The sequence below is a fragment of the Schistocerca gregaria genome, chromosome 5 (assembly GCF_023897955.1).
Source record: "Schistocerca gregaria isolate iqSchGreg1 chromosome 5, iqSchGreg1.2, whole genome shotgun sequence".
Lineage (NCBI taxonomy): Eukaryota > Metazoa > Arthropoda > Insecta > Orthoptera > Acrididae > Schistocerca > Schistocerca gregaria.
Window position 1 is genome coordinate 170,885,289 of NC_064924.1, and position 13,603 is coordinate 170,898,891.

The window sequence follows — 13,603 nt, forward strand, 5'->3', positions numbered from 1 at the left end:
AGATACTCTACATCTCTCTCAATTTAATCTTTGGCGCAGCCTTTAAGTTATTGTATGTCTCTGCGTCGGAATGTGTCATTACAGAGGGTAATGTTGCTGAACAGGAAAATTTGAAGAATTTCGCTAGATACGAAACATTAATCTTTAAAAATTCCAGAATTTGTACTCTTATTGACATGTTTTATTGCCACCAAATCCTTTCCGATAGCAGACGTAAAGATTTACAGAACGGAATACATAAAAAAATACACAAACACTAAGGTAGCTTTGATTAATTCCTCTGCGTCAGCTTCAACTTTATACCAGTAACAGACTCCAGAACCAAGGCCCAGGGGTTGTACTGAAGAGGTACCGAAGTCTCTTCACATCGGTGTACTTCATATTTGGACATCATATATGCCAGGCCAATCTTTGACTGTAAAAGACCCAGTCTCATTCCTGTAAAACAGATGTTAGTCCACTCACATGAGTCTCAGATTGGGTTCCCTTAACTAGAACCGGAAGTTAATATTGACAAAAACTTGTGAAATTAGGTTTCAAACACAAAGAAACCTGAAGTTGGGTGGTGCAGTTGTAAAATGATAATTGCAACCGAAATGAAACTCATTTAGCTACCAAAACGATAATCGAAATGGGCATCATACTGTCGCCAGGAAATAAAGCTAGATCTCTTTTTTCGAAACGAAAGTGTAACATCATACAGGGTGCAATCAGTTTATCATAAATTCTTTACATTGAGTATCATTAGTACCGAACTGCTGCAAGCCGTGTTCTCCGTATGAGGACTTACCTATACAGATCCTGGGACCATCACCAAATGGTATGTATACATATGGGTGTCTCGCCGCTTTCTGCTCTTCTGAGAACCTCTCGGGGTCGAAGCGGTGTGGTTCTGGGTAGTACTCTGGGTCGTGGTGGAGGGCGTATATCGGTATGAACACAGGCGTTCCTTTCTCAATAAGAGGTCCACCATCGGGAAGATTAACGTCCCGTACACACCTCCGGTCAAGAAGGCCAGCCGGTGGGTGTTTCCTCAACGTCTCTGTGAAAAGAAATTAATGTCTTTAAAGTCGATTGCGGTTGTAAAATTACAGTTTTAAGTCTTCCAGCTATTCCACAAGAACCGAAAGTAAATGACAGATACACGGACGTAAAAAAATCGCAAAATACATTTGTCTAGGCAGCATATTTAAGTTATTAACATTGCACTATCACACGTTAACGAAAGCAAGAGATAAGTCATTGCAGATGTGAAATGCTGATACGGTAATATCGGTTGTAACCGCCAGAATGTTGAATGCAAGCAGGCAAACGTGCATGTATTGTGTTGTACAGGTGCAAGATGTAAGTTTGTGTTCCATGCCTGTTGCCTGTTGCACTTGGTTGGTTGCAAGACTACACTGGTGTTGCGGGTCGATCTGAAAGGCTACCGCCGACTGTGGGTTTAGAACCTGACAGCAGTCGTTTTAACTGGTAAATCTTCCACTTGTCTACCGGGCTATGAGTCTGCTAAATTAAATCTGCTAAATTAAATTGCAAGCCTGCATTGGAGGGTATCACTTTAATCAGAATCTTAAATAAAAATTGAATGATGAGAAAAATTAATAAAAAGGTGGCCCTGTCATTGTTGTTGTTGATGTGGTCTTCAGTCTTGAGACTGGTTTGATGCAGCTTTCCATGCTACTCTATCCTGTGTAAGCTTCTTCATCTCCCAGTACCTACTGCAACCTACATCCTTCTGAATCTGTTTAGTGTATTCATCTCTTGGTCTCCCTCTACAATTTTTTCCCCCACGCTGCCATACAATACTAAATTGGTGATCTCTCCATGTCTCAGAACATGTCCCACGAACCGATCCCTTCTTCTAGTCAAGTTGTGCCACAAACCTCTCTTCTCTCCAATTCTATTCAATACCTGCTGATTAGTTATGTGATCAACCCATCTAATCTTCAGCATTCTTCTGTAGCACCACATTTCGAAAGCTTCTATTCTCTTCTTGTCTAAACTATTTATCGTCCACGTTTCACTTCCATACATGCCTACACTCCATACAAATACTTTCAGAAACGACTTCCTGACACTTAAATCAATAATTGATGTTAACAAATTTCTCTTCTTAAGAAACGCTTTCCTTGCCAATGCCAGTCTATATTTTATATCCTCTCTATTTCAACCATCATCAGTTATTTTGCTCCCCAAATTGCAAAACTCCTTTACTACTTTAAGTGTCTCATTTCCTAATCTAATTCTCTTAGCATCACGCGACTTAATTCGACTACATTCCATTATCCTCGTTTTGCTTTTGTTGATGTTCATGTTATACCTTCCTTTCAAGACACTGTCCATTCCGTTCAACTGCTCTTCCAAGTCCTTTGCTGTCTCTGACAGAATTACAATGTCATCGGCGAACCTCAAAGTTTTTATTTCTTCTCCATTTCTTGCTCAATATACAGATTGAATAACATCGCGGATAGGCCACAACCCTGCCTGACTCCCTACCCAACCACTGCTTCCCTTTCATACCCCTCGACTCTTATAACTGCCATCTGCTTTCTTTACAAATTGTAAATAGCCTTTCGCTCTCTGTATTTTATCCCTGCCATCTTCAGAATTTGAAAGAGAGTATTCCAGGCAACATTGCCAAAAGCTTTCTCTAAGTCTAAAAGTGCTAGACACGTAGGTTTGCCTTTCCTTAATCTTTCTTCTAAGATAAGTCGTAGGGTCAGTATTGCCTCACATGTTCCAACATTTCTACGGAATCCAAACTGATCTTCCCCGAGGTCTTCTTCTATCAGTTTATCCACTCGTCTGTAAAGAATTCGAGTTAGTATTTTGCAGCTGTGACTTATTAAACTGATAGTTCGGTAATTTTCACATCTGTTAACACCTGCTTTCTTTGGGATTGGGATTATTGTATTCTTCTTGAAGTCTGAGGGTATTTCGCCTGTCTCATACATCTTGCTCACCAGATGGTAGAGTTTTGTCAGGACTGGCTCTCCCAAGGTTGTCAGTAGCTCTAATGGAATGTTGTCTACTCCAGGGGCCTTGTTTCGACTCAGGTGTTTCAGTGCCCTGTCAAACTCTTCACGCAGTATTGTATCTCCCTTTTCATCTTCATCTACATCCTCTTCCATTTGCATAATATTGTCCTCAAGTACATCGCCCTTGTATAGGCCATCTATATACTCCTTCCACCTTCTTTGCTTAGAACTGGGTTTCCATCAAAGCTCTTGATATTCATGCAAATAGTTGTCCTTTCTCCAAATGTCTCTTTAATTTTCCTGTACGCAGTATCTATCTTACTCCTATTGAGATAAGCCTCTACATCCTTACATTTGTCCTCTAGCCATCCCTGCTTAGCCATTTTGCACTTCCTGTCGATCTCATTTTTGAGACATTTGTATTCCTTTTTGCCTGCTTCATTTACTGTATTTTTATATTTTCTCCTTTCAACAATTAAATTCAATATTTCTTCTGTTACCCAACGCTTTCTACTAGCCCTCGTCTTTTTACTTATTTGATCCTCTGCTGCCTTCATTATTTCATCCCTCAAAGCTACCCATTCTTCTTCTACTGTATTTCTTTCCTCCATTCCTGTCAATTGTTCCCTTATGCTCTCCCTGAACCTCTGTACAATCTCTGGTTCTTTCAGTTTATCCAGTTCCCATCTCCTTAAATTTCCAACTTTTTGCAGTTTCTTCAGTTTTAATCTACAGTTCGTATCCAATAGATTGTGGTCAGAGTCCACATCTGCCCCTGAAAATGTCTTACAATTTAAAACCTGGTTCGTAAATCTCTGTCTTACCATTATATAATCTATCTGATACCTTTTAGTATCTCCAGCGTTCTTCCATGTATACAACCTTCTTTGATGATTCTTAAACCAAGTATTATCTATGATCAAGCAATGCTCTGCGCAAAATTCTATCAGGCGTCTTCCTCTTTCATTTCTTACCCCCAATCCATATTCACCTACTATGTTTCCTTCTCTCCCTTTTCCTGCTGACGAATTCCAGTCACCCATGACTATTAAATTTTCGTCTCCCTTCACTACCTGAATAATTTCTTTTATTTCATCATACATTTCATCAATTTCTTCGTCATCTGCAGAGCTAGTTGACATAAACTTGTACTACTGTAGTAGGCGTGGGCTTCGTGTCCATCTTGGCCACAATAATGCGTTCACTATGCTGTTTGTAGTAGCTTACCCGTACAGCTATTTTTTTTATTCATTATTAAACCTACTCCCTGTCATTTTGTACTCAATTAGTGATGGGTGATTAGTGCATATCAACATGGTTGTAATGTTTTATAAAAATGGCAAGAGTTTATTAATCATAAATAGGACAAACAATACAAGTTAACTGAAGTGACAAATAAATCATGAAAAGTTGGCAACAGAAACAGAAGCAACAAGTAATTAACACTCCACTGGTTGGCAACGGCTAGAATTTACCTGTGTAATCTGTTTACCCTGGTTCAAAACATGGATAACGAAATCTGAAATTATGTAACACTGAATAGACTTTGATATGTTTATTCGACACAGAAGTTGCACTACGTTGGTGCAGCAGAGACCTAGTGGCCGGACTGTGATTCGGTTGGCCCTAGCGAGCCAATGGTTCCAATGGCTCTGAGCACTATGGGACTCAACTGCTGTGGTCATCAGTCCCCTAGAACTTAGAACTACTTAAACCTAACTATCCTAAGGACATCACACACATCCATGCCCGAGGCAGGATTCGAACCTGCGACCGTAGCAGTCGCACGGTTCCGGACTGCGCGCCTAGAACCGCGAGACCACCGCGGCCGTCTCCTAGCGAGCCGGAGCAGCAGTGCTGTACCCCTTTCTCAGCGCTGTCTCCGGTGACGATCGTGGCGGTACCGTCGGCACAGTAGCGATGTGCAGCGCCTGAATTTCGTTACCACGGGTACGAAATCTGCAAAGTTACGGGCAAGCGATCTGTCAGATGGATCGCAATTAGTCTCTAACGGAGCCCCAAAATCTCGGCAGATTTCATCATGTGACACTTCCGTTCGCCGGTCATACCGTGTACCAGTTTGTCTCCCTCTTACAGCAACATGCACCACAAGGTCAAACGTCAAGGTGGCAGACCTCAGCACACCGAAATGTCCAAGATGATTGAGGCCCAAACTGTCCGTACAGCTAAGACTTCACCACAGACTCCCCAGTCAAGACCAATGCCAGTGCCAAGTCAAGCTCAGAACAAGTGTCCCAAGGGAAGCCATTCACAACAACTGTCAAGACCAGAACTTCATCTTCAGAGTCTGAATCAGAAGACTATCTTCTCCATTCGTCACCTTTCCATCAAAGCTCTAAAGTGCACCAAAGAAACTGCCCCCACACGAGATTCGTCCCAATCACAAGACCCCACGAGCGCCATGTCTCCCCTCTACCTCGTCTGCTCTACCTTCCAGCCAATCCTGACAAAAGATAATAATATTCTTTTCCTTGCTGGAGAAGCAACCGATACCTGACTCGTAAATTACCGGGCAGGGAGGAAAAGATGTTACGCTCCCAAACTGTGTTTTCCAAACCACTGTAGACAGCGTGTCTTGAGAGTTTTTACTGAACAACACATTCGTCACAGAGATCATTATCTTGATGGGGGCCAAATGTGGTGTGATTACTGTAAGACCTTCGGTACACACACCATCAGATTACTTGAGTAGTCGCTCTAACGAAGTAGGCGAGTGTCAGCAATATGTCTCGTGGTCTTATTGTGGCGTGTTTATCTTCTGCCGTTAGGTCAGACGATAGAAAGGCCACTTGCACGCTTAGAGTAGCAGACTGACGGTGGCCAAATTTAAACAGAACTTGATTAATTTTCACACTCATTTATTAAAATAAAAACAAGCATAAAAATAACTTAACTTGGTTCTGGATGCCGTTTACAACTGACAATCTTTAGTTCCTTTGGTCTTGGTACGTTAATCTTATTCTCACATATCTCTGATACTTGACAAAGTGTCTATACATTTCTCTTCATGGCTATGTACAGGAATATGGTAATCTTATTAGGCACAGACTGAAACTTGACTATAGACTGGTACAGACAAATGTAGACTGGTACAGACTAATGCTGACTGATGCAGACTGACTAATCGGAGGTCTCTACACTCGTTATAATACCTTGCGCGTTCTGGTATCACTGCTCGTGTGTGATCCGCGAGGAGAAAAGGTTCTACGTTAGCAGCAATGTCATTGGCTGCGTTACATATTAATACGTGGATCGGCGGAAGCAGAATTTGGTCCGTCTCTAAGACAGCACCATCTCGTAGTGCGGAGACGAACGAGAGCTGCGACTGCGCTGTTGTGCTTAACGGGGCGCGCTCTAGTGGGAGTGTAGTGTACGCGCTGACTACGCGGATCTATGTACACAACCCCAACGTTGCAGCATTTCAGACTAGGGCCCTTGGCTAAAGTAAGAAAAGTGCGTTTGTGTTCCAACATAGACCATTTCAGAGCCGTCCTAAATTTCTTCCAAAGGTCCGAAGCTTCCAAAAAACTGGGCAGAAAGAGGGACACAACCACCAGAGGGCGCCGTCTATAGCGTCCGGCGCAAGGCGAACATGGAAACTAATGGGTTTTTATGGATGCCAGCTCTATTCATAATGGGCATTTACAATACTTTTTAAACTCCTCGTCCGGGGGACTTCTTTCTCTCCTGTGCTCCTGTCCCTGCCATGGCCAGAAACGCCTAACAGGTAGATCCAGGTACCCTGTTTTTCAACTCTTCGGCTAAAATCATTGTCTACATACTGGTTCAAGAAATTCTTGGGACCAGCACTCTTTCCCTGGTAGGTATTTTGAGACATCCAGAAATCCAGAATGAGATTTTCACTCTGCAGCAGAGTGTGCGCTGATATGGAACTTTACTGAAGCTCTCCTGCGAACCTTACAGAACTAGCACTCCTGAAAGAAAGGATATTGCGGAGACATGGCTTATTACAGGTTCGCAGGAGAGCTACTGTAAAGTTTGGAAGGTAGGAGACGCGGTACTAGCAGAAGTAAAGCTGTGAGGACGGGGCCTGAGTCGTGCTTGAGTAGCTCAGTTGGTAGAGCACTTGCGCGCGAAAGGCAAAGGTCCCGAGTTCGAGTCTCGGTCCGCCACACAGTTTTAATCTTCCAGAAAGTTTCATTTGGAGGTATTCCTTTCCCTAGCAGTTGTACGTGGCTTCCAAGCCCCAAATGTCCACTACAAGATCTGCAGTAAATAACCAAACAGCCTGCTTGTTCTCAACTCCAGAAAAAATCTTTGTAGGTGACGCTCGAGTTGTCATCCAGTAATGTCCCATTTGTGCACGAATGGAAAGAGATCTGGAAATCAAGCAGGCCATGGCAACATTTGACACCCTGTAGGGCATTTAGGTTATAACATGTGGTGGAGCGTTATGGTGTTCAAAAACACCCCCTGGAATGCAATTCACGAATAGCAACACAACAGGTCGAATCATCAGGTTGACGTCCGCCTGCTTAGCTGGATGGTAACGTGCTCGCTTCCCATGTAAGCGGGCCCTGTTTCGATTCCCAGCCGGGTTGGAGATTTCCTCCGCTCGGGGACTGGGTGTCGTTTTCATCATTTCATCCCCATCACCGGCGCGCAAAGACGTCCAGTGTGACGTCGAATGAAATAAGACTTACACCTGGCGTCCGAACTTCCCCCCGACCAACGATGCCATACGCTCATTTCCATTTCATTTTTTTATCAGATTGACTTAAAATTTTGCAGTCAAGGTGCGTGGGATAACCATGACTGCAGGTGTAGGCCCAGTATGCTGCCCCCCTAGTGCCCTCCTCCTAACCAACACACGGCCATCACTGGCACTGAGGCAGATCCAACTTTCTTCAGAAAACACAACAGACTCCACCCTGCCCTCCTATGAGCTCTCGCCTGCCACCACTGAATACGCAAATGGCAGTCATATGGGGTCAGTGGATTGCACGCTGCTGGGCGCCTGGTTGGAAATTTTCCTTGAAGTAACCGATTTATAACAGTTCGTTGTGTCGCAGTGGTGCCAACTGCTGAGCTAATTATTGCTGCAGATGGAGTATGATGCTTCAGAGCCATGTGCCGAACGCGATGGTCTTCCCTTTCGTTACTGCCACGTGGGTGTACTGGCTGTCCGCAGCCCGGATTTGTAGCGCACAACAGCGTCACAACCGCTGCCAGCAATCATGTACAGTAGCTACATTCCTGCCAAGTCTGTCTGCAACATCGCAGAAGGGACATCCAGCTTCTCGTATCCCTATGACCTCGACCAAATTCTGGGAGGTGCTGATAATGGCGGCTCGGCCATCTTAAAAAGACATTCTTGATTAACATCAACTGGCCACGTCCAGTATCGTAGACAACTATCGTTCTCGACTGGCACAGCGCATATTTAAAGCAAATCTCGTTTCAGTCCTCATGGAAGCGCTACAAGCGCCACTCTTGTGCATCTGGTGCGAAATCTAAATAGACATCGCCACTCAGATGTAGAAACATGGCTACCAACTATCGCTTACGTCGCACAACTCCTTCTTGATGTTGCAATTTTTTTTCCGTCAGTGTAGATACACTTCCGTAAGTTTTAATTTCATAGATGTTAACTGTCGATGAAGAATGAAGAATCTCGCCCGTAACTTGAATCGGTGCAGTTACAAAAGCGTATCTGGTTACTAATATGTGCTATTTGTACATGATGCTTTCTGGAAGAAAGGCAGAAGTCAACCGAAGCACACGGTAATCGAGCCTCAATACGTTTACTTTGTAGTGCAAAAGTCAAAACCTATGCTACCAGATACGCTATTGGCCATTACAATTGCTACACCATGAAGAAATGCAGATGATAAACGGGTATTCATTGGACAAATACATTATACTAGAACTGACATGTGATTACATTTTCACGCAATTTGGGTGCATAGATCCTGAGAAATCGGTACCCAGAACAACCACCTCTGGCCGTAATAACGGCCTTGATACGTCTGGGCATTGAGTCAAACAGAGCTTGGATGGCGTGTACAGGTACAGCTGCCCATGCAGCTTCAACACGATACCACAGTTCATCAAGAGTAGTGACTAGCGTGTTGTGATGAGCCAGTTGCTAGGCCACCATTGACCAGATGTTTTCAGTTGTTGAGAGATCTGGAGTTAGCACCGGCCAGGGCAGCAGTCGAGCATTTTCTGTATTCAGAAAGGCCCGTAAAGGACCTGCAACATGAAGTCGTGCATTATCCTGCTCAAATGTAGGGTATCGCAGGCATCGAATGAAGGATAGACCCGGGGGTCGTAACACATCTGAAATGCGACGTCCATTGTTCAAAGTGCCGTCAATGCGAACGAGAGGTGACCGAGACGTGTAATCAATGGCACCCCATACCATCACGCCGGGTGATACGCCAGTATGGCGATGACGAATACACACTTCCAATGTGCGTTCACCGCGATGTCGCCAAACACGGATGCGACCCTCATGATGCTGTTTACAGAGAACATGAAATCATCCGAAAAAAATGACGTTTTGCCATTCGTGCACCCAGGTTCGTCGTTGAGTACTCCATTGCAGCGTCAAGGGTAAGCGCAGCCATGGTCTCCGAGCTGATAGTCCATACTGCTGCAAACGTCGTCGAACTGTTCGTGCAGATGGTTGTTGTCTTGCAAACGTTCCCCCCATCTGTTGACTCATGGATCGAGACGTGGCTGCACGATCCGTTACAGCCATGCGGATAAGGTGCCTGTCATTTCGACTGCTAGTGGTAAGAGGCCGTTGGGATCGAGCACGGCGTTCCGTATTACCCTCCTAAAGCCACCGATTCCATATCGATGGCTGGACAATGAAGAAAACACGACGAAATTACAAGTGCGGAGAGTGAACCAAGTTGAGAATGTGGAAGTAGAAATATCTGGAACCAAGCAATGCTGAGTTCAGCGAGGAAAATGAGATCGCAGAAGGAACACGACTGAGGCCGGGACCCCTGCACTGCTAGGTCTATAACGCGGCAGCGGACGGCAGTAGGCTGGAGCGGGAGTGTAGCCCCCACCTAACGCTGAGCCGGCGACAGCCACACTCGAAAATATTAGGAGCGCCACCTAGCGCCTGCCGTCTAGATTCATACATCCTGGCGCGCTTTCGAACTCATCATGCCGGTGTACCAGAGTGTTCCGGGCTAAAATGACAAAAAGAGTGTGCAAAACCCCAAGGAAAGCAGGAGAAAACAAAGGAACCAACTGGATTGTTGAACTCCAGAAGGATTGGTCGGAATTGAAGATGGAGATGGAAGGAGGGGAAAATTTGAGAAGCAAGTACACACCGACCAATACGCTGGCGATCGATGACTGATAAAGGAAAAGGATAGAGAGTTACCAGTGGAACAGACAAGAGAAGAGGATACTGTAGGTCTCGGGGAAAGACCATGACAGAAGAGAAGAAAGAATGAAGAGATTCTGGGAGGTCAAAAGGAAAATGTAAACCATAAAGAGGCTACCCGTGGTCCTCGAGGGCCATTACACAAGAAGAAGATGAAGAAGAAGAATATAACACTACAGAGCCTCTAAATTCAGGATCCTTCTGTGGAAGCAAGAAGAGTCAATCAGTTTAGCCACGTTCGCGACTCGTATGGAAGATGAGGGTGCTGCAGCTCGCCTGCAATAACCATGTCCAAATACTTCATGTCCGAGATGACCTCGTACGTCAACTGCCCTGCGCCCTCTTTCAGCGTGGCGTCCACCTCCTCATGCAGCCGCTTCTATACGTCTGGATTGAGAGCCAGCTCGTAGAGTGCGAAACTCATGGTACTCGACGACATCTCGAAGCCTGGCATCTAGCGTAAAACAGGATGCACTGTGCTGCCACGTCGTCGATCGTAAACTCTGCGAAGAGAGATCGTGTTCTTAGTACAATTCCTATATCTGATAGTAATGGGTTCAACTTTGAAATATAGCAAAGCCTTGATCACACAGTTCTTTATTAAGCGTTACGCGTTTCAAAGTTTCGTCATCAGACTCAAGTGTACAAGAAAATTAACGATAGCTAATTTGGATATATTAACAGAAGTATGCATGTTAGTATTCCATATACAGATATTCCAGTTGGTATCAAACTAATATTTAAATCAAACTTTAGTAAAAAGCTCGTTAAAGTGAGCACACAGACTGAATATATTACAGATCTCATCTCATATAAGTAAGTTTGACAGTGTCTTCGTCAATTCGAAGAGAACCAGTGCCAAACTGACTGGCGATTAAGCTACCAAAAATTAACGAAGCCGGTAATTGGCGTTACGACTAATCATAGAAATAAAGACAAAGAGTAACTTTACAGACAGCTGTGCATTGCTATTCACTACATGTCACAAAGACGTGAATCACTTGTTAAAGATACATTTATCCTGTCTGGAGGAGAACTTCATATACTGACAGCATGAAGTGTGAGACATTACGCAGCATCGTGAACAACATTACAGAGGTAGTCGTTAGTCAATATCCAAAACAGAAGACATGTTTGCAACCACTGGTGTGGTACAATACATACATAACACTTATTTAGATTAGAAAAAAAAGTTGTAAAATAATATGTTTACAACCATCATTTTACAACCATCACTAAATGAAATGTCACGTAAGTATGACCAAACATAATCATATTACAGTAGACGAACATATAATAAATGATACTGAACATCATTTAGGTGAGCGTAGGTTAGTGGCAACAACTTGAAATAAGAAGGAAAGATTATTACAATAAAAGGGACTTTTGTGATTTTTTTAAAAAAAGTTAATAGTATAGTACTAGATCGTATAACAAGTCAGCTGTTATCAGTTTACAGTTATCAGTAAGTTAAATGTTATAAGAGTATGAAAAATTGAAATCACATTACAATAGTCGAATAAACAATAGATGACATGCAATATAATAGTTTAGGTAAGCCTAAATGAGTGGCAACATTTTTAAATAAAATGAAAAAAAAATATAAAATTTTTTCTCTCTTTGTTTTTCCCTTTTCCTTTGTTTTATATTAGAAACCATAAAGGAATAATATCAAAATGTATAACAGCTTAGCTTGAAGCAGATGCGTCAAGATACTCAAAAAACTAAGCATATTGTGGTTGAGGTTTAGAGTTAGGATAATTAGTTGATAGACAGTGATGTCACGAGAATTGTAATGTTGAAATAGGGGTCACACTCTTTCGGAATTAATGGATTGCGTTTGAATATATAGTTTTACACAATACAACGCAAAACTATAATGAGACTAGCACTTTGAAGTAGTAGTGAAACCAAAACTTTCTACATTCGTGAGGTTAACCATAATGTAATATACGTGTGATATAACTATATTCGATTATTTTTTTCCTTTATTGTAACTTCATGCCCCTGTCCCAGATGGCCTTAACAAAAAATATAAACAGGGAAACTCGTACATAAACAGGGCGAAAAAAGGAAGAAATAAAAATACAGTAAATGGAGAATATGGAAGTTAAAATATGCACTAACACGTGGACATTTACTGAGGGGCAGTTAAAAAAGTCGGCATACAGTTAAAAGAACACAACTGGCAATTTTTGGGGGTCTTAAAATACACTGAGGTCACAGACAACTTAAAAGTCGGCCACAGTGTAGAAACACACAGAGCGAGGGACATTATATTCGATACGAGAAGTCAAATTTACTGTACTGATAATGTGGAAGGCATGGCCAGGAAGCATAGGCGTGTTGCGACAAAACTGTGAAGAAAGTGAAATGAATAGCATAAGGTATTCATGTTGGCGAAATGCAAAGTACCGATGCACTACGCATCGTCTGTAATTAAAGGTTACACAGCGGGGCACGTACATTGCGGCGGAGGCCTTCAAGAACAGTTGGCTCCATCTCTTGGTGTCGAGTGAAGCTATAGAGAAAATCTGACACAATAGTACCTACATCACGTCGGCCCATGAAAATAGTGGCACCATCTAACAGGGCGGAATATACTAATGTACCTTCATGTATAACTGTTGCTCACGAATTATATATGATTATGTCTTATCTAAGCGATCTTCGAACAATTGTGTCTAATCCGTGATTTATTTCGTATAGTTTCTTCAAATTAAGTAACTGATGCCGCTGACAGATTCGATTTCTGTATACACTAGTAGCACTCCGTCATCAGGCCACAAGTAGCCCATCGGGACCATCCGACCGCCGTGTCATCCTCAGTGGAGATGCGGATGGAAGGGGCGTGTGGTCAGTTCACGGCTCTCCCGGTCGTTATGATGGTTTACTTTGACCGCAGGCGCTACTATTCGGTCGAGTAACTCGTCAATTGGCATCACGAGGCTGAGTGCACCCCCGAAAAATGGCAACAGCGCCTGGCGGCTGGACGGTTACCCATCCTAGCTCCGGCCACTGCCGACAGTGCAAAACTTCGGTGATCTCACGGGAGCCGGTGTATCCACTGCGACAAAGCCGTTGCCCCTTTTGTATACACGAATTTCCATTAAAATGGCTACACAACGAAGATGACGAGCTACAGACGCGAAATTTAACTGACAGGAAGAAGATGCTGTGATATGCAAATCATTAGCTCTTCAGAGCACTCACACAAGTTAGGCGCTGG

At 43.3% G+C, this 13,603-nt stretch overlaps 1 protein-coding gene across 1 annotated transcript in view; it reads right to left on the reverse strand.

Moving 5' to 3' along the window:
* Positions 1-271: 271 nt before the first annotated feature.
* LOC126273270 (cytochrome P450 6k1-like) overlaps positions 272-13,603 on the reverse strand; it is a 58,913-nt gene continuing 45,581 nt past the window's right edge. Inside the window, exons 5-6 of the mRNA XM_049976814.1 lie at positions 791-1,042; positions 272-438 (exon numbers count right to left, since the gene is read on the reverse strand). Of these exons, the coding sequence (XP_049832771.1) occupies positions 272-438; positions 791-1,042 (419 nt within the window). The remainder of the gene's footprint in view (positions 439-790; positions 1,043-13,603) is intronic.